General features: G+C 37.4%; 1 protein-coding gene across 1 annotated transcript in view; it reads left to right on the top strand.

Moving 5' to 3' along the window:
* Rbms3 (RNA binding motif single stranded interacting protein 3) overlaps positions 1–22482 on the top strand; it is a 743920-nt gene that overhangs the window by 310534 nt on the left and 410904 nt on the right. The window contains exon 4 of the mRNA XM_042666502.1: positions 5215–5306. Within this exon, the coding sequence (XP_042522436.1) occupies positions 5215–5306 (92 nt within the window). The remainder of the gene's footprint in view (positions 1–5214; positions 5307–22482) is intronic.

The raw sequence follows: 22482 nt of genomic DNA, 5'->3' as shown, positions 1-22482 counted from the left end.
AATCTCTTCCTCATACCAGATGTAGGCACAGGGGTTCTTGTTTGATTGTTTATCATTAAGGAATTAAAAGCAAATTGAGCTACTTTGTTCCTCAGTGAAAGCAGCCTCATATTTCACTTGGTTTCTTCTGATTGTCACGTAGCATCTGCTGCCACATAAAACTCAGGAATGCAAAGTTTATTTCAAGAACAAGACATTTTTACCTCTGAGCGTGCATGTTAACTACTGGAAGTGAATGTGAAAGTCATACAACTCAGTGCAATAGCTCCGCTTTGTAGCTTGTCTTTTATGTGAAGTTTTGATCTGGGAGCCTTGGCTTTCCTGTTGGCTAGAGACATCAAAACAGATGTTTGGTGTTGAGGAGGCACTAGCCCCCTGCTGGCACCCTGACTCTTCAGAGCAACATTTGTCCTAATGTTCAGCCCTAAAGTCCCAGATTCAGAGAAAGCCTGGGTATTGTCTCACACCAAACTTTTTCAGTTTGGATTAGACTTTGGCCACATATATCAGCATCTCAGTTTTATAAGGTCTAAAGTAATGTGGAGGTTGGAAGGATAAAAGGAATCTGGAGAAGAAGCTGATGTGCTACCAAAGGCAGTGTATGCATTACAGCTGTTTTGGAGGCAAGCACTGCTAACCCAGAATGTAATCACATGGTATTTATATTTTTCTTTTATCACCAAAATATATTTGTATGGATAGACATAGTGGTGCATGCCTGTAATCTCAGCTAGGCAAGAGATGAAGAGAAAAATTATTATTATTATTATTGGAGGCCAGTTGATACAAAAAGATAATGAGAACTCCATTTTGACCAATAATCTGTGTGACATAAACTGTCTGTTATTCTAATATATGAGAGATATGAAGTCCCAGGCCAGCTTGAGCACAAAGCTGATGACACTATATGAAAAATAACTATACCAATAAAGGGTAGGAGGGAGACAAGAGGCATGTCTCAAGTGGTAGAGTGCCTGCTTAGCAAACCCTAGTATTTCCAAACAACAAAAGTTGCAATAGACATTTAAATCATCCATCAATATGGTGGCTTGGAAATTAACTTGACATTTTAAAAACACACTTTTGACTTCTTTTAACGCGTATGTATTAAGCAAGGGCTACATATCAGGTAAAGTCTCAGCAACAGGATATACAATGGTATAACACAAGGTAGTCTACAGTGTTCTTTATTTCTTTTTCCTGGTAACCGAGACTGAAGAGGGCACTTGTGTATCTGACCTTGATCCAATAATTATTATTACTATTGGTAGAATCTTGAGCCTTACACATTCTAGGTAAACACTACCATGAAGCTACATCTCTACCCTAAACAAGTACTCCATAGATCCCTACACAGATGGTACATTAGAATGAGGTGCAGAATAGCCACACATACACATACATGCACATGGATACACACACACAAACATATACACAAGCACATATGCATACACATGCACATACACATCATTCTGTCTCTAAATCACCTTCTCAGCCACGAAATTGCAAAGCAGCCAGCAAACCTTTTTCTCCTCTAGCATTTTGGAGCCACCTTTCCCATGACCTGAACACAGGGGGCTCCTCCACTGCCTCCTAGCTTACATTCTCTATTGCATTTGGTGCATTTGACCCCTCCTTCCTTCCCAAGACACATGTTTTCCTTGTACTGACATCACAGTCCTCTTGAGATCCCTCTTTCCTTCCTGGTTCTCCTTGAGCCATCTTTGCAAACTCATTTTCTCATGGAACACCTAAATGCTGAAGTTGTTTAAATTCCAAAACTGGACCCTTTTTTAAAATACTGATTATAGACATTCTTGTCTGTTTTCATCTCTGCAAATTACATATTTTTGCTATCACTTTCTAATTTCTATTCCCAATTCCATGTCCTGAGCACCAACGTGGTGTATCCAACTCTTTATTTTATTTTATTTTCTTTGCTTCCTTCTCATCCCTTCCCCTCTTCTCCACTACCCCCCTCCCCCTGCACCAAAGTTGTACAGTTCATTTTTCGACATAACATCTTGTACATCTCATTGTTCCAATGGGTCCGCCTGTATCCCTATTTAAACAATTTGGTTTTTCCTTTCCCCTCCACAAAGTATACCAACATCAAATACAGTGAAAACAAGGGTTATACCGTGGGGGAAGGACATACAAAGCAATAAAGAAATCATATTATAAAACGTTAGAAACAATCTCAAGAAAAAAAAAAACATTTGAGTGCTTATCTTGGGGTTCATTTCACCTAACATCAACTTATCTCACCATTTCTGCTTGTCTCAGACATATACTAGTTATTGCAAATAAGGGAAACCATGGGACCTATGTTTATTGCAGCATTATTTACCATAGATAACATATGGAACCAACCCAGATGCCCCTCAGTAGATGAATGGATCAAGGAAATGTGTTATATATACACAATGGAATTCTATGCCTCCATCAGAAAGAATAACATTGCCCCATTTGTTAGGAAATAGAAAGACTTGGAAAAAAATTATATTAAGTGAAGTAAGCCAGGCCCAAAGAAACATAGGTCCCATGTATCCAACTCTTCTTGACATTTCTACTTAGAGATCTCATAGGCTTTTCTGAGCAACATACCTAATACCAGTATTTTCATTTTCCTTTCTTGCTACTGGACTAGTTTCTAGTCTCCCCAGTTCAGTAAATCAATATCACTTGTCCAGTGGCTTATTGCAAAAATCACATGCAACCCATTCAATCTAACTAAAGTCCTGTTTACAAAAATAGAATTCAGCTTCTCCATTTTGTGACATCCATTGCTTTGCTCTCCTTTGGATTGCTGCAAGAGCCCCCTGATTATCTCCTCATCATCTCTCCAGTTCCACTCTTGCCATTTCTGTCGCAAAGATCTAGTCCTCATACACAGATCATTTTCCGCCTCAGCTTCCTTCACAACTTCTGGTAGTGCCATGACGCAACAGTTAGATTCTATCTGATATGCTCTGGTTTTCTCTCAAGTGGGATCTTCCATTTTGCAATCATGGAGTAAATGATCTGCCTATCTGCCACGAGGCAGTCATCTCCAACTCAATTGTAAGTTGTATAAAGGTGGAAACTGGGGCTGTATTTTCCAACACTTCATACATTTTGTTTGGCATTGTGCTTGGCATGCAAAGACCTGGGGTGCTGAATAAAAAAGTGAGCCTTTGTGTGAAAGACAGACATGGCCCAAAACATGAGGTGAAAAGGTGTTCCTCACATCTCATTTCCAGATCTCTGCTCCAGGCTCAGCCACTCCATGAACAAATACACAGAGGAAGGAGCTGGACCGAATCCTTTCATGCAGTTGTTTCCCATTTTGTCCTTGAGTCCTAGCTTCAAATTCTGAGGAATTTTCAAGGATTCAGTCATCTGCCTGGTGGATTTCACAGGCTGTCAGAAATAGCCCACCAAATAGAACTCTCTAATAGCTCATAGTATGGTGTACCTGACAGGGCCTTGATCTGTCAATTAAGTGGTTCAGCCCCCCTGTTTCTGCATAAGCATTATTCAGGAAGCCATTGCTACATGGCTTCTTTGTGTCACTACTTCTCAATATGTCAGCCACTCAGCACAACACCTGCCACAGAGAGACAATGTCTCAGTCTTACTTTCTCCTTTCTTCCAAAAACTCTTCTTCCTGATTGTCCTACTTTTTTGTTGTATGCTTCCTGCCTTACTGCCTTTCTTTGTTGCTATTGTTTGTGTTGTTATGAAGGCTTGAACTTAGGGCCTAGCCATGGTCCTTTAGCCTTATACTCACAGCTCATACTCTGTCTTCAACCTTGAGCTTTTTGGTGGCTAATTGAAGGTAAGAGTCTCATGCATTTTCCTGCCTGGGATAGCTTTGAACTGTAATCCTCAGATCTCAGCTGTGTAAATAGGATAAAAGCCACGAGCCATAAGTGCCTGTCTCTTATTGGTTTGAGTGCATGATAATAATATGTTACCCATCTAGTCGAAAGTATGTCAAAAGGGAGGATTAGCAGTACTCACAGAACGTACTTCCTTTTGGATTAGAAACCAACTTCACAGCTTCTTTGCTCAGCGTTTTCAGAGCATTTATGGTCATTGCTGTGTAATAAGTTCATTTTATGATAACACGCTGGGAAGAAGAGGAAGACGATAGAACGAGAGGGGAGAAAATGAAAACATTAAAAGAAACAACTTAGTAATTGAACTCCTTTGCACTCTTCTGTTGTTATTATGGTGAAAGTAGGTCCTAGAACAGGCTAGTAGTTTGCTTGATGGCTCATCTGAGATCTGTGTGAAAATGCAGAGAGAAACCTAAGAGATTCATGGGGTAAGCTTCAGAAGAGTCTTCAGACTCTTCTCTGTCATTTGTATTTTAAATATTTCTGGCATCTGTTATTGCTGCTAGCATATCCTGGACTAGCTCAGCTCGCTTAAGAACACACAGAATTCCTATCTCATTGACTCAATATTATTATTTCTTTGGACTCATGATACATACACACTTCCAGGAGCATGGGGACAGAGCAATACAAGCAACTCCTTTACCCTCTCCAATAAGAGTCAAATAAACAAAGAAAAAAATGGGTTTTTGTTTCTTATTTTTAATAGCTTCAGTATTTATCCATTTACTCACTCTTACTCATAGCTCATTAAAGACTTCAACTAGTCTATTTGTGATGTCATCTTCAGGAGAAACAAAGGAGAAATGGGCGTGGTAATCAAGTGGGGCTGAGTTCAAATCCTGGCATCCACAGTCTGTTCATTTCTGCAGTCCTCTTGCGTTAATTTCATTACAGGAGTTAATGGTGATAACTGTAATTCAAGGTCTTCTCATGCTTTAATTTGTATCTGTTTTTAGAGATTTTCTTAAATTTACATATCAACTTAAAAAAATAAATCTCCAGAATTTTGTTTCTTCAGGCTTCTGGGATATCCATCAAAACAAGAATAGGAGATTTAAACAATATATTGCCTTTCTCACCAAAGTAGTCTAAAGCAGGTAGCTGTTTTATGTGTCCAAAGCACTCTCCAGGAAATAAGTTACTGCTTATCTGTTTGGATATACTATGCTGACTTCCAAAGCACTGAGAACAACTGATTTCAAAGCCTTGTGTTCAACTGGGTACCACTCATAAGAAATGAATGCAATCTGAGCATAAACCTGCCTTCATCAATATGATAGAGAGATGTATCCTGTGACGACCAATGAAGTGTTTTGTGTTTTTGCAGGTTATGGATTTGTAGATTTTGACAGTCCTGCAGCTGCCCAGAAAGCTGTAGCCTCCCTCAAAGCAAATGGTGTGCAGGCTCAAATGGCCAAGGTAAGACTGCAGAGATGTGTGTGTGTGTGTGTGTGTGTGTGTGTGTGTGTGTGTGTTATTAAAAGTCTCTCTTTTGCTGTGGACTGACTCAAATAATGGCATTTGCAACAACTTGGTTTATAGAAACTGGTTAGGAAAATAAATTCCAGTAGGCTTGGCTTGGAATAATTTGGCTGACTTATTTTATTATTTCTTGGTATGTATTTACTAAGGTGCTCTTTCATTGGAGTATCATCATTGGTGATTAAAGACGCTTGTGAAGTGTTCTGTTTTGTCTGAGAAAGGAGATATGTGTGTATGCATGCCAGCTAAGGACTTTCACTGAGAAACAGTGGTAGAATATTACAATTACCAGCAATTTGTCTTTGATGAACATGTGTGCTATAAATGTGCTCATTCTCATTCTCTTGTTTGGGTGAGCTGATTGATGGATGATGTAGATGTCTGATCTGAACAAAGAAATGAGTTTGCTGAAAGGTATCCTGCCTAGATCACTGGAATTTCACATTAGCCTGTATGCCTTGAGTTTTCTGTGATAAGACAACTTCTCAATATTCAGGTATTATTATATGGAATAAGTTGTCTGGAACATTCTGAAATTGTAACAAAGCTTTCTCCCAGAGACAACACATAAAATAATCTACATCTATATCTTGATTGTAGCAGAGCTCCAAAGAATCTACACAGTTGATAAAATAACATAGTCTTTGTGGACACAGTGCACTGGTGTTGACGTCCTGGTTTTGTTGTGCTACTATAATTACTAAACTGGTTGTGATGTAACCTTTGAGGAAACAGTAAAGGTTACATGGGACATTTCTCTATTTCTTCACAACTTCTTATGGGTGTATATCCATTTGTCTGCTCTGTAGGCATTTATATTAAAGTCATAGTCATTTGGGATTTATTTACATGCAACCCAATATTGAAAGAGTTCTTTCTAATTAAAAGTACTGGATTTAGTTTACCTCCAGGTTCTCCAAAGTTGAGGTATAATAGGTGACAGATTTGAAACCTTTGAGCAATGCATTCCATTTGAGTCAAGTTCTGAGGTACAATGGCTGGGAATTCCTCTCATGGAGTTGATGAGATTGTGGAGAAGTAATGGAATTTTCAGGATGATTGCTAACATTGTCTGATAACATTTTCCAATTTTCAATCTCAGAATTCTAGAGGTGGGATATTTGGTTCCTAGTGATTGCAGCTGTTTTCTGGCAACTGGGTGCAGCCTCTTGAGTCACTTCCTTTTGTGGGCTCATTGTCCTTTATGACATTTTAATTGTTATCAAGGTGATATCAATTAGAATTTGAGTTCTTTCAACTGTGTAATGATATTCTTCATCAGGCTTATGCATAGAAGCTTTGGATTTGGTCCTGAGCAAAGATGGATGAAGTTAATATTTCTAATTAATTAGGAAATTACATTCATGTCTCAGTTTAAAGGTTACTTGGCAAAGAATCAATGAAGCAATTTTCTTTACCCAGAAAACAAAGGATAAAGTAGAATTCTTAGTTGTAGGCAAAGTGTACTTGGATTTGGATGGAAAACAAGAAAATAATTATACAAATGATTCAGAAGTTGTTTTTAGGAGATCTTTGATCTAGTGTATTGGTAAAAGCTGAATTTTGGAAGTTTCTACATTGTGCAGTTTAGAAATGATATCATTTGCACAAACTCTATTGTTTCAAGCATATATATGTATATGATACATTGTATATACATATGCTTATATCTGTATATATACAGTAAGTTAAGTTGAGGAAACATGAAAAGAAAGTTGAACTTGTAACTACTTAGGAGCCATTGTGAATAGAATATTTTCCTTCTAACATTCCAGTACACAGGCTTCACTCTTTCTCTCTCATTCACTGGGCTTTGAACTCAAGGCCTGGGTGCTATCCCTTAGATTTTCAAGGCTGAACTCTAACAGCAGAGCCATAGTTCCACTTCTACTCTTTTAATGACTAGCTGGAGATGAGAGTCTCTGAGATGTGTCCTCATGGGCTAGCTTCAAACTATGAGTTCAGATCTCAGCCTCCTGAGGAGCTAGGATTACATGCATGAGCCTTCAGAGCCCAGCCAAAAAGGACATTATTTTAAAGAGCTTCAGAAATGTGTAAACATTTATCCTGGCCAGGATTCTGGTCCTTTATCCAAACTTAAGTACACAATAAGGTGATTCTATCTTTCATACTGAAGGTCACATTATTGCCAAAGTTGTTCAGAGATTTTATATTATCATTTGTGTGATCTGAGAAGTAAAATCGTAACTCTTTTTCTCATAAAGTTTGAACCCAAAGCCTTTGGGAAGCACGTATCAGCCTACCAGAAAATGTCAATAATAAATTACTTGGTAATTTAACTACCCAGAAGCAAATATATAGCCTTCCTTTACGTAGCAATGGAGCAAGCTTGACCACCTGCATTGGTGGGTTTCTCACTGAGCTATTGGATGTCCTTTGTTCTGGTGATAGCTGTTATTTATTATCATATAAACCTGAAGTCTGCAGGAGGTATGAAGCTTGTACTATATATTTTTGCTATTTAAGTATCCACTGGGCCATCTTCTGAATCCTCATTCTTATCAGCATCCTACTATGCATGCTGTGGTATCCAATTTTAAAGACTCCAGTATTTTAAAATAAAAACAAACCCCACAAATAATCAAGATTTCTGATACCAAGCTGGAGCTAACCTGAAACTCTCCATGTGAATTATTTATTCTTTAGCTAACATCTTCCAATGTGTGCATATGAAAACTAACTGACATGACAATCAAAAGGAATTTCATCACAGATTATCCAGGAAATGGCTTTCACCTGACAATATCCATTGTTGCTGGGCCCAAGTGTCTCACACAAGAGGTTCTGTGGCTCATATGGTAGACTTCCATTCTTGAGTAAAAAGCCAAGTGAGAACATGAGACCCTGAGTTCAAGCCCAGTACCCACACACACACACACACACACACACACACACACACACACACATATCATCATCATCATCATCATCATCATCATCATCATCAGCCTTTAATGCAGAGTCACATTTTCATTTTTTATATGCTTGCTCACTAAGCGTCTTCTGGGAAGAATAATGCTTCTTTTGAAAATGCAGATTTAGGATATTTTCCTAAAGCATGCTGAATAAGAACATTGTTTTGGAAAAAAAATAATCTTGGTTTTGAATCCTCCTTCTGGTAATACCTGGCTGTATGGCTTTGGCTATGTTATTTAACTAACTCTGAAATTCTCTAATAATGACTTAGGCTATAGGCTTATTGGAGGAAGTTTTCAAAATGCTAAGAACAAATGGCATAATGCCCAGGTTATAGTAAGAATTCAGTAAATGATAACAACAACAAATGTTGTGCATTAAATTTGAATTTGTTTCTAGACCTTTTGTAAATCCACATATATTTTAAATATTGCGTTATTACAAACTAAACTATTAAAATATGTTAAAGCTTCATCTGAAAATGTTTTTATTGTTTAACTATTTGCCAGACACCATGTTGTATATTAAAGAAATAATATTGATAAAACCTGATTCTTGTTCTGAATTCAAATTTTTAAATTATTATTTTGCTTTGTGTGTGTGTGTGTGTGTGTGTGTGTGTGTGTGTGTGTGGGTACCAGGGCTTGATTTTGGAGCCTGGGCTCCAAAGCAAACACTTCTCCACTTGAGTCATACCTCCATTTCAGCTTTTTTTTTGTGATTAATTGGAGATAAGAATCTTTGGACTTTCCTGCCCCAGCTGGCTTAGAACCACAATCCTTAGATCTCAACATCTTGAGTAGCTAGAATTACAGTAATGAGCCACTGTCCTGCTGCTCCATATTCTGAATTCTTCACATTTACTCTATTTCCAATACAGCTATCATTGTTCATTGAGAATGTTAAGTATTGTTATTCTTGATAATGTCATGGCTTATAAAAGAAAGTTATTGGTCCTGAAATATGTCAAAGAATCTAGGGAGAGAAGAGTGAGGAAAGCCTAGCTAACATTAACTTTATTTAGGGGAGTTCATTGGCATCATCTTCTAAGAAGTCTCCTGAGAGGCAGGAAAGAACAAACAAACACATTGGACATTTATGGCAAGACATTCATACATTTAGTTACACAATCATAATCCTCCTGACTATGTCATGAAGTGGACTCTTGGGCCTCTCTTGTTGAGGGCACTCTTGGAGACTGACTTCTCATCTACTGTTAGAGTATCTAGAAGCTTGTTACATACTGAGCACCTGGCAAGTCTTGTGTATCTTTAACTAGCTTTCTCATCAATTCCGGATTCAAGTAAACATCACATCGCTTCCTTCAGATGAAACACCTTTAGAGAAAGATCAGCCCTTCTCATGCCCTTGAAATATGATATCGTGTAGGAGTGTTATTCCAGTTCCAGAGGAGGGCTAACATCCTCATGTAATATGTAAAATAATTCAGAGCTGAGGGACTACACAAGTTCTACAAAATTTAAGCTTAAAGTCTTTGTATAACTACTTAATGATAATTTAACATTAAAAAATTAAAATTAAAAAAAATTAGTAAAAATCAACTTAGCTAATCACCTCCACTTTGAATATATGTGCAAGAGTATTTGAACACAGTGATGTTAAAATATCCTCTTTTTTCCCGGGGAGTGGATGGCTTACACTTGTTATTATGGCTATTCAGGAGACTGAGATCTGGCTTGAAGCCAGCCAGGGCAGGAAAGTCCAAGAGACTTTTATCTCCAATGAACCACCAAAAAAGCCAGAAGTGGAGCTGTGGCTCAAGTGTTAAAAGATTAGCTTTGAGTATAAAAGCTCTAAGGACAGTGCTCAAGAAAAGAGTTTAAGCCCTAGGACAGGATGGGTTAAAACAAGAAAAGTTATCTTTTGCCTTTTGCTCTTCAGCCATGGCAGATTACTCCTTGAGTGAAAAAGCCAAATAGCTTGAGGCCCTGAGTTCAAGCCACAGTACTAACACACACACACACACACACACACACACACACACACACAGTGCTGAAGACATAAAACTGAATCAAATTTTCACAAAGATCATACTCTACTATAGAAACACATGCAACAAGGGATAAGATTGGGATTGAAGACAATTAAAAGTAGTGGAAGTACAACAGGGATGGATGTTCAGCAGTGGCATGGAAAGCCTATGTGATGATGTGACACTTGAATAAGTGTCAAAAAATTAACAGGAGGAAACTATTTTTAAAAGACAGTTATGGAGAATTCCTTTTGACACTTGCATATATTGTTTGTTTCAGTGAGCTAACCAGTTTGGTTTTTATCATCTTCATACCATACTTTTGATACTGGAAATGGAAGAGTTGTGCACATTACCATCACTAACCTCTGTGTGTGTGTGTGTGTGTGTGTGTGTGTGTGTGTGTGTGTGTGTACCAATGCTGGAGCTTGTACTCAGGGCCTAGACACTGTCCCTTAACTTTATCTGCTCAATACTGACACCCTACCATTTGAGCCACAGCTCCATTTTCAGCGTTTTGCTGATTAACTGGAGGTAAGAGTCCCATAGAATTTCTGCCTGGGCTGTTCTTTGAATCTCCTTCCTGAGGCCTTAGTCTCCTGAATAGCTTGGATTATAAATGTGAGGCACTGATGCCTGCCTTTGGACCTGTATTTGTTCATTTTTTTTTTCAGTGGGTTTATTCTGGTTTCAGTTCATCCTATCAGTTCATTTTGGGGAAGATTCTCATACAAACCAAACTGTAATTGAGTTAGCAAACACTTTCAGTGTTTCTTTTTTTCTTTTTTTAATATATTTTATTGTAAAGATACTGTACATAGGGATTACAGTTACATCAGCAAAGTAATGAGTCTAATTCCTATCGAACATTGTTACCCCCTCCTTTGTTTTTCCCCTACCATTCCCTCCCCACTTCCCCAACTCCTTCCTCCTCCCCCCTCCCCTGCACAAAGTTGTAAGGTTTGTTTCCAACATAGTGTCTTGTACATCTCATTGTTACAATGGGTCATCCTGTATCCTTATTTCAGCATTTTGTTATTTCCCTTCTCCTCCCCAAATTAGAAAAAAATGTATATACAAAATGCAGGAAACCACAAGCAGAAGAGGTCAAAATCTATGTACAAATGACTATATTACCTGATGCTAAGTGAAATGAACCCCAAGATAGAATACAAGAGATTTTATCTTTCTTGTTGTTCTTTTTAATGTACTACGTGATTTTTTTTGTTTCTTTGTATGTTCTTCCCCTATGGTACAACCCCTATTATCACTGTATTTGAGTATGTCATTATTTCTTAACTCACATTGTTCTATTCTAAAAAGTATACATGTATTAGATAAGCCATGCCATCGCTGTGGAATGCACTTTAAATAACTGTGATTCCAGAGACAAGCAAGGTAGCAATTCTCTAGGATGGCTGATGAACCGTACTGAGCATTGCCCTATCCCACTTTCGAAGCTGTTGCCTGAAGGTTAATGCCATCAGCATTTTGGCCACAGGCATCTGCAATAGAAAACAATCTCTAGCCAGCAGGAACTAAGTACTATTTTCCTCACCATTAATATTTTTTAAATTTCCAATAAAAGAAATGCCGAGCAGTTGGTGATTTACATGACCATAAAAAATGGTGAATATTTTTCTTTCTTGGATATGTCAACTTGGCTAGGTTATTATTTTTTTCTTGATCCTAATGAGGAATGCAAAGATTCAAAATTCAATATTGAAATTGCCAGGGTTGATCTTCATCATATTCATTAGTTATTTGAGATTTTTGAAGCAGAATCCTCTGAAGTTAAATATTTGTATTAGCTTTTACCAAATGATTTACATAATCTGCCTGTGGGTGCCACCCTACAAGGGTAAGGGCTCAACTGAATCCTCTTATGTGAAATGTGCAATGGTAGGGATGCTTGAATACTACGACCTGCTTTCCTAGCACTGCAAACAAGGCGGGGGGAGAAGAAAACACTACAAAAATGCCCAGGAACCATATCTTAAGTTTTCTACCCTTCAATTGGGTGCTTTTGTGCTATAGGATATGTGTGGAATATAAGTTAAGTTCTCTGAAACTTGGACAGAAGTGTCAACACTTTCATCATGCCTCTTAGAAGGAATGTGTCCACAGGCTTATCTCAGTCAATAACTCATTTCTGGATGTTCTATGGAGAAGCCTAATAACTAACTGTCTTTATTCATGGCTTTAATAATTTGTTCTTAAATTGAAAAGAATAGATCCTTTCTCTCGTTGCAGACTGAGAGGTCCTGATCAGAAGCATTGCTTTGTGTAGATTTGGATCCCATTGAAGCAGTCAAAAAATGGACCTCAAAATAAGAAAATTACCACTTGAATTGCTGAATCACTGGTGTATTGTGTTTAAAAAATGGGGTTAGTTAGGGGTGAAATGAGTCTTAACGCTGAATTCCAAATTTGAGATATCAATCCCATCACAGGAAGTGCTGGAGAATCATGGGTCTCCCTATGAAAGTATAAAGTCTGTCTTCTCAGGAGACCTACAAGGAAATGGTAAAGGTATTGTCTTATGGAAGATAGATTTCAAGAACAGATGAGGGAGCACTCACCTACCCTAGAAGAATTCTTGCTTTGAACCTCCTGACCTGTCACCTCAGCTTATTTGGAGTTATAGGTAGGAGAATCATGGCAAGAACTATAAAGACAGAATATAGGAATGCATTTTTAAAATGTTTCTCTAGCAATATTCTTTCTCATGTGTGTTTATAATCAATCAAGATGTGTCATAAAAAGGAATTACCTACATGAAGATAATAAGATTGAGTAGAAATTTAATAGGACAACATTTGGAAAAGTGCTAAGGAGAACAAGATAAAGTATACCAACAGGACAAAATTCCATATTGATGGTAGCTGAGGCAGAATAGACACAACAAAAATTCATTCTCTGTTTCTGTTTCCCTCACTTGCTTTTAAAAGTAGGCTTATGGGGCTGGGAAGATGGCTCAGTGGTAGAGTGCTTGCCTTGCATGCCTGAGGCCCTGGGTTCGATTCCTCAGCACCACATAAGCAAAAATAAAAAACCCGGAAGTGGTGCTGTGGCTCAAGTGGTAAAGCGCTAGCCTTGAGCTGAAGAGCTGAGGGACAGCACCCAGGCCCAGAGTTCAGGCCCCACGACTGGACCCCCCCCCAAAAAAAGTAGGCTTATTACTAATAAGTTTAACATGAATGATAAATAGTCTACATACTCATTTCACAAAATGAGTATGTATGATGACGTCCTTAGCATTATGAACTTGGGGGATGTCCTATTATACTTTATTCAGTAATAAATTAATAATAATTCAGATTCTTAAAGGATGCCCAGGAATGAATAGTAGTATGTATGCAGGCTCAAACTTACCTAACACTCTGTATGGACAAATAGATGATCTGGAAAAATATATTCCAGAAATATTTCTAGGAATATTCCAGAAATCTATATTGATGAAATAAAAGGCCAATGTTAAGTGGCAAATTATTTATGCTAGAGATGAAAGGACATGTGTTTACTTTAATAAAATATTGTCCTAATTCTTAGAGTATTAAAAAATGAATTACCCTCTGATTATACTTATTTACCATACTTCACTGTGTAAATAATTTCTAATTGTAAACCGAGCTCAGTACCATCAATCATAATAGTTAAATCAGCAAACAGGAAATACAAACACAGCCTTTTATTTTTCACTGGTGTCCTGAAGTGACCAGAGTAAAGCAGAGAGAAATTTATATTGCACCCTGTATGTGTGAGCAGAGGGACTGCGATCGTGTGAGTGCTGTTCGCAGGAACAGATGTGTTCCTTCTTGACCTTGTGAATCCAGGCTGGCCAAAGACTAGAGTTCTCACCTATGATGGAGACCAATAATAAATGCCATATATTTGGACACATTATGAACCTGGAGTAAATCTCTAAATACGTTGTATCGTTTCCTAGTGATTCTTTCTGGTGAGGTTAACCAATTACCAAAATTTTACTTAAGACTCTTTCCAGCATAATTGTATTATATACTACCATACTGTCAGCTTCTTTCTTACACATTACTTCCATATGAACATTCTGGCTATTTAACATCTGTATTTGAAAAAAAGACTTACAGATAACACTGTTATTATATCTTGGATGAGGGCGATGGTCCTTGGACAAATGTCTGAAATGTTTGAACTTAAGAATCAAAGCTCTCACTTTAGCATCTGTTAGGACACAGAAACCAACTAATGACTGATAATATCCAGGAAATTAGTAGCTATATGCATATGGTAGATGCTCTAATTCCAGCCAGATCATTTGTTTAATGATGGCTACAGCCCTCCTAGGAACTGTTAGTTAGCACAGTGGTACGGTTTTGCTTTATTGGACCAAAGGTTCTCAGCTTTGTAGTTCTGCAAGTGAGTAATCGCAATACACAATACAGTTATAAACTCCAAATATAAGAGGTTAAGAACACCAACCATTTATAACCCTAGAAGACTTCTATATTTTACATTTTTATTGCTATTATACATTTCTTATAGCATTATCTTAATGAGTTTTTTATTCTTTTTATTTTTTTGGTCGGTCGTGGGGCTTGATCTCTGGGCTTGGGTGCTATCCTTCAGCTCTTTAGCTCAAGGCAAGCGTTCTACCACTTGAGCTACAGCGCCACTTCTGGTTTTCTAGTGCTTTATTGGAGATAAGAGTCTCACGTGGACTTTCCTGCCCATGCTGGATTTGAACCATGATCCTCAGATCTCAGCCTCCTGAGTAGCCAGGATTACAGCCGTGAGCCACCACACCTGGCTGAGTTTCTAATTCTTTAAAGTGATTCATTAATAACATTTTGTGTGTGCCAGTACTGAGACTTGAACTCAGAGCCTGTATTTTTTTTGGCTTGTTTCACTCAAAGCTGTTCTAATACTTGAGCCACAACTCTAGTTCTTGCTTTTTGCTGATTGATTGGAGATGTGTCTCTTGAATTCTCTGCCCAGGCTGCTTTTCAACTTTTGTCCTCAGATCGTATTTTCCTGTAGCTAGGAGTACAACTACCTGCATCCCACTATGAACAAATATTTTAAAGATCATAAGTACAATGTCATTCTTTCTACTGTCCAATTTCTATATGTAAACTTTGTCAGTGAACCCATTGGTGATTTATCAGCCATTGACTTTTGCATGAATTTCCTACAGAGTATCAGGACCAGTTTGGGAATGTACTCTCAGAAATGGTCTAAATGCCTCTTCCCATCCTCCTCCTTCTTGGTAATCATCTTTTCTGTAACTCTAAGACACTTGTTCAGGTGTCAGTTCCTGGAGAAATCTCACCATTAGCCTCATCAAGGTCACGGTCACCTTCAGTTTCCGTGGAAGTATATTCATCTTCATAGAGTCTATGTTTACTATTTGTAATATAGGCTTTATATTACCACTTTTTTGTATTTTCTTTTTGGTTTTTCTTTTGCTTTCTCACTTTTGATCAATTTTGCTCTTTAACCTTGATTACAAAATGCAGATCGTAACTGTTTCTGATATCATTGAATAGCTTTTACCAAGTACTTTTGCCAGGCTCTGGTGTCTCATGCCTATAATCCTAGTTACTCAGAAAGCTGAGATCTGAGAATTGTGGTATGAACCAGCCCTGGAAGGAAAGTCTATGAGATTCTTATCTCCACTAAACTACCAAAAATGTTAGAAGTGAAGCTGTGGCTCAAGCTATCCTTGAGCAAAAGCAGCTCAAGGACAAACCCAGGCCCTGAGTTCAAGCCCAAGGACCAGCACAAAAAAATAGAAAAAATAACTATTTTTTACTGTGACAAAATGATATGTCTTGACTAATATTTATAGGGTTTACCACTAATGAAAAAGACAAAAATCTTATTATTATAATTGTGAGGAGCATTTAAATAAAGGAGATATCAGTATGGATTTCTTCTTTAATGCATTTGCAAGAGTCAGTAACAATCCAGAATAGTTAGAAGGCAAGTGATTTCTGCAAAGTAAAAGATAGTAGTAAACAGTTCAGGCTTGTTGAGCTACAATCTATTACTATGTGATAGTACACCTTCTGAACGCACAGTGTCTAGCTAGCAGGTAGCAAGAAATAAAGTGTGATGAATGAAAAAACACCATGTAATACTTAGAAATATTTTAGATTTACAAAGGAAGAAATTAAAGTTTAGAGAGATGAACTTATCTCTCTAGTCATACAGCCAGCTGAATGTCAGTATCTCATCTCAAGTCTAAACTGTTGCTATATTGAGAGTTCTTTTTAATTGTTTAAGACAATGAAAGAGTACTGAAACATTTATCTCCCTTTAGATACCATCACTTTCCTTAACTTCCATTTTTCCTTAACTTTCAACATTTCTCTGTACAAAAGCATTGGTTATCCAGAAAATTCATTCCTCCTAATCTCTAGGGAATATTTGGCAATGTCTTAAGACTGTTTTGGTTTTCTCAACTGGAGAGATTTGGAGAGTTGATGTCAACTGTTACCTATGATGCATCATAACCTGGGGTCTGACTATCCTTGGTGGCTAGTTTAGCAACCTTTCTTTTCTGCATTTCCTTCTTTCCTTTCTTCCTTGATTTATTCAACATACATTCATGGATACTTATTATGAAAAGAACAGTTAGGCCAGAAGACAATTCCAGACCAACATAAACTTCCAGGTTGTGGAGGTAGGTGCTGAAAAAAATTTTTTTTGTTTGTTTTTGTTTTTGTCAGTCGTGGGGCTTGAACTCAGGGCCTGGGTGCTGTCCCTCAGCTCTTCAGCTCAAGGCAAGTGCTCTACCACTTGAGTCACAGAGCCACTTCTGGTGGTTAGTTGGAGATAAGAGTCTCATGGACTTTCCAGCCCTGCTGATTTTGAACCATGATCCTCAGATCTCAGCTTTCTGAGTAGCTAGGATTACAGGCATGAGCCACCAGGGCTTGGCTGAAAAATAAGTTTATCTGCATATATTAATTATTCAGAGAGGCTTCATTTTGATGTTTCCATCTATCCATACATGTTCTTTGATGAGATTCACTTCTTTTATACCCTTACCCCCTTATTTTTTTTAGTGGATTTCATTACACTATTTTCAAACATGTAATGGGTAATTTTTATATGTGGGACATAGTTATTAAGAGGCACAAATAGGCCAGGTACTGGTAGCTCATACCTGTAATCCTAGTTATTCAACAGGCTCAGTCAGATCTGAGGATCCCAGTTCATGAGCCTCTTATCTCCAGTTAATCACTGAAAAGCTAGAAGTGAAGCTGTGGCTCGAATGGTTGAACACTTACTTTGAGCTAAAAATCTCAAGAACTGCACCCAGACCCTGAGACCTCAAGACCATTAAACACACACACACACAGGCACACACACACAGGCAGGCACACACACACACACACACACACAATAAACAGACATGTAGTGGAAGTTGTATATTTCATATGAGATGTTCAGAAACTCCTTATTTCGTTATTACCTTTAAGTAGTTGTAAAGAGTAGTTTCATTTCAGTATGTCAATTTATGGGTAACATGCATCTTGATCCATGTGACCCCTTCTATTATTATCCTCCACTTAGGAATTTCTTCCTGAAGAAGTGTATCTAACTTAACATCTGAAAGATGCTTCCAAGTAGAAGTTGGTGGTGGTAGTGGTGGTGGTTTTTTTTTTTTTTTTTTTTTTTTTTGGTGGGTTGTGGGGCTTAATCTCTGGGCCTGGGCTCTGTCCCTCAGTTCTTCAGCTGAAGGAGAGCACTCTACCACTTGAGCCACAGTGCCATTTCTGGTTTTCTGATGGTTAATTGGAGATAAGAGTCTCAAGAACTTTCCTGCCTAGGCTGGCTTTGAACTGTGATCCTCAGATCTCAGCCTTCTGAGTAGCTAAGATTACAGGCTTGAGACATTTGTGCCTGGCCCAAATAGGAGTTCTTAAATGCAAATTCTAGAAATGTTTTGGGAGTTTGTAGCTGGAACAGGCTTGCTACTGATACCTATTGGATAGTTAGAGGCCAGATAAGTAAAGGGGTTATGTTCCTCCTATGTTTCCAACTTGTAATTTAAGTTTCATGGGGAGACCATTATATTACTATTGTTCTCTAGGTCCAGAGCAGCATAAAATACATAAGCCCTAGGACCACACCCCTCTCTACCTCTATTTTATATTCTCTCTTTTTTTTTTAACAAGCAGCTTTTTAAAAAATTTTGGCAAAATTATCTATATTTTGCTGAACATCCTACAGTTCATATACCAACACTTTCTATTTTCTCCCAACAAGAAATTATTGGATCCAACACTAGTAATGTTGAGGTTGAAAGACCTTATTTTAGAATGAGAATATTAAGTAATAGCTGTGATATTGTCAGAATTTTTTTTAAAAATCCAACTTAATTTCACTGTCTTTGATTATGTATTATTTTTACATATCATGTATGGTTTTATCTATAAGTAACATAAAATGGTTAGTGGAAACAAATGTGTATTTTATTACTTTACATATTGCACGTAAGAATTCATTGAACTTCTCTCCTTTTGAATTTCCATTGTGGTTCAGTCTTAGACCTCTGCAAGATGGTCATTTTTAGATCTTAATCTAGAACTGCGTTCACCTTTTTACAGTTGAAACCTTATTTGTCTTTCTGCTTCCTGTGGAGTCTTTTACATGGGAGCTCACATTTTGCTGGATGATTGGACATAGCCCAAGTCTTTCAAATATCAGGGTCTTCTGAAAACTAGAATCCAGTAGATCCAAATAGTTATCATACATCTGTGTCTGCAACATGGCCCACTACTAAAACTTTTATCACTGAAAAATCTTTCAGTTAGAGTTCTGAAGTCATATATGATTAAGCCTCTGGGTAATTTGCTGGGGAATTGAGAATGTTTTCAGGAAACAGCTCAGTTCATTAACTTTTAAATATCAACTGCACTGTGAATCTTACTGGCTAGTGATCATTAGTTTTCTTTCAGGAGTAGACTACTAGAAGAATGGGAATTTGATTGGCATTTATCTACCAATATGTCTTTTTAAAGGGACAGAAAATGATGGTAAATTAAACTTTAGGTACTTTTTAAAATTTAATTTTATTGTCAAGGTGATATACAACGGGCTACAGTTACATATGTAAGATAGTGAGTACATTTCTTATCAAACTTGATGATTTTGACATGCTTCTCCAAATCAAGCAGAAATAAACCTTATAATGCGTTTCTTTCTTTTACACAAATGCTACATCTTTCCCAAGATAGTTTTGTAAATTACATTGCAGATTATGGCTCTATTCCATCTCCAGGTATTTTAAGTGTAATATATATTCGGCTTTTGTTTTCATAAATTGTTTATCATCATTTATTATTCCTTTTAATATGAAAAAAAGATGTGGATTAAATGGTGCACATCTTGTGGAGGATAAAATTTTTTAAGCTCAAGAATTAACTGAATCCTAAGATATGTATTCAAATGCTTTTTTTTTTCTTTCATGCGATTGTTTCTAACACATTTATAAGATTATTTCTTTGTTGCTTTGTATGTCCCTCCCCCCTGCTTTCACTGTATTTGATGTCGGTATAATTTGTGGAGGGGAAGGAGAAAAACAAATCATTTAAATAGGGATACAGGTGGACCCATTGCAACAATGAGAAATACAAGTCGTTATGTTGAAAACGAACTTTACAACTTTGGTGGGGGGGGGGGAAGGGAGGGAGGAAAGATTAGGTGGGGGGCAGGATGGGAAGGAATGGGAAGGGGAAACAAAGGAGGAGGCAACCATGCTTGATAAGAAATGTACTCATTATCTTGCCCATGTAATTGTAACCCCTCTGTGCAGTATTTTCACAATAAAAAAAATTGTTTAAAAATAAAAGAATTAACTGTAAGTTAGTACACATATTTCTGGTTGTTGACATTGATCTGCAGGACAAAGGGTCAGTACACAGAGAGAAGCATGTAAAATTTTAATACAAGCAACTCTAGGCTGCTTTATGTTTCACTCTGCTGGACTGTCCTGTAATGCTACGGAAATCCTCTGACTTTCCAGAATTCTAAATAAAGGGAATTCACAAACTTTCTGTTGTTTTAGCACTTATGATCCCAGATTACAGTGTAGATTTGGAATCCATCTATATTATATTGCCTGTGTGTTTTGTTGCAGAACCTGGTTAAAAAAAAGAAATATGTTGAAAATGGTAAGATAATGGGTTATCCAAAAAGAATACAGGGAAAAAAGTAGAAATGGGAGGTGATGTATCATTCTTTATGAATTGATGAAGTAGGGGGAGTAAAATATGGATGTCTAAGACACTCACTGTCAGTAATTCATATTCTATAAGAGGAAAAATATCCATACATCTTTCTGGTGCTTTTTGAGTGTCCCTAATTCAACAGTAGTGAGCAGATGTAGTCTATTGAATGGAATGTGCTGGTCGTGATTACTTTTGTGCTTCCATACTAATGCTGCTAAAATACTTCTTTCTCATACAGAGTTGTTATGAATAATGACAAACTAGGAGATGACTGAATGTAGCAGTTAGGTCTCTTTGCATTTTGTCCTTCTTTCCAGCTTTGGTAAAATATGAAATATGATCTGGTTTTTGCCTATGTCTGGGAAATGTATGGTTTCCTTTTTGCATTCCTGCTATATTCTATCTTTCATCCTATATTTAAAGAAACTCCCAATTTATAGGGTTTGGTCTTTTTTGTGTTGTTAACTATTCTGTTCAGTAACGTGCTTGTCCTATGAAATTCCAGATTGTCAATGCCATTTTGTGTTAATGATAAATCATGGATTTTTCTTACTATTTTTGTTCAACAAACACTCAATATGTGTGTGACACTTTGGAGAGTCATGTAACTGATGGTTCTTTGAAATTTGGCTCATATCAAAGTTTATGTAACCATATGTGAGTCTTTATGTAATTGTATATGAGTCATGAGGTTTTTTTTTTTCTTTGCTGTTGGTCATGGGGCTTGAGTTTGGTCCTGGACACTGTCCCTCAGCTCTTCAGCTCAAGGCTAGCCCTCTACCACTTGAGCCACAGCGCCACTTCCAGTTTTCTGGTAGTCAATTGGAGATAAGAGTCTCACGGACTTTCTTGCCCAGGCTGGCTTTGAATGTGATTCTCAGATCTAAGCCTCCTGAGTAGCTAGGATTACAGGCATGAGCCACCAGTGCTCAGCTTGTTTTAATAGTTTCATAGACATTTTGATCTACATAACTTGTGTACCAAAACTGTTTTGTTCTCACAGGTTTTTATGTATATTTGAGTTCTTTTGGATGTCAATTTCAGATTAAATACATCCTAGAGGATTTTGGTGACATGTTGATTTTGGGGATGGAAAGGAGTCAGAAATGGCTTTCTGGTATCATGCAAATCTTCTATCACTCTGTAAAGCATCTATGAAAAGCTGTCTTGTGCCATTTCTTACAATAAGTAGGGTGATTTTGTAATCAGAACATATGATTATATTTCTGTATGTGATATAAAATCGTAAGCACCCTTACCTGGGCACCAGTGGCTCATGCCTTTAATCCTAGCTACTCAGGAGCTGAGATCTGAGGATCATGGTGTGAAGACAGCCTGGGCAGAAAAGTCTGTGGGACTCTTATCTCCAATAAAGTGCTCAGAAAAAGCCAGAAGTGGTGTTTCAGCTCAAGTGGTAGAATGCTAGCCTTGAGCACCAAAAAAGCTTAGGGACAATGCCCAGACCCTGAGTTCAAGCCCCAGGACTGGGGACAAATTATAATTTCACATCAGTTCCTGAGTTTTTCCCTCTGTTGTTATTTTACTTTGGGGACATTCCGATTTCCCTCTTCATGAATTCACTCACACAAGATTGTTGCTGCATTTCATGCGTCATTACTGCTTTATAAGTTGGATAAACAGTTACTGTATTCACTCAGGAAAAAGGTTTTCTACGTGAAACAAGTCTTTCATAATATCGAATCTTAACAATGGGCAAAAAATAAAACAAATTAATAAATAATCTGACAAAGGGAAAACATTACTGTTTGCATCAGAGCTTGACTCAACATGAATATTCTATTCAAGTCAGTGTGCTGAGACACATTGGAAAATGGCAAGCATTCTGTTTGGAATTCCAGAGTTACAGCTTTAGGTACTTTTCCAGATTTTTAATTTGTCTCATTAGTTTATTACAGTGGATATTTGTAAGTGGAAGATAGAAATAATAAGACATTAAGAA

Source organism: Dipodomys spectabilis, unplaced genomic scaffold (assembly GCF_019054845.1).
Source record: "Dipodomys spectabilis isolate Male_0828 unplaced genomic scaffold, ASM1905484v1 ptg000365l, whole genome shotgun sequence".
Classification (NCBI taxonomy): Eukaryota; Metazoa; Chordata; class Mammalia; order Rodentia; family Heteromyidae; genus Dipodomys; species Dipodomys spectabilis.
Note: the sequence above shows the minus strand (reverse complement) of the source record. Positions and strands in the feature narration are given on the sequence as shown.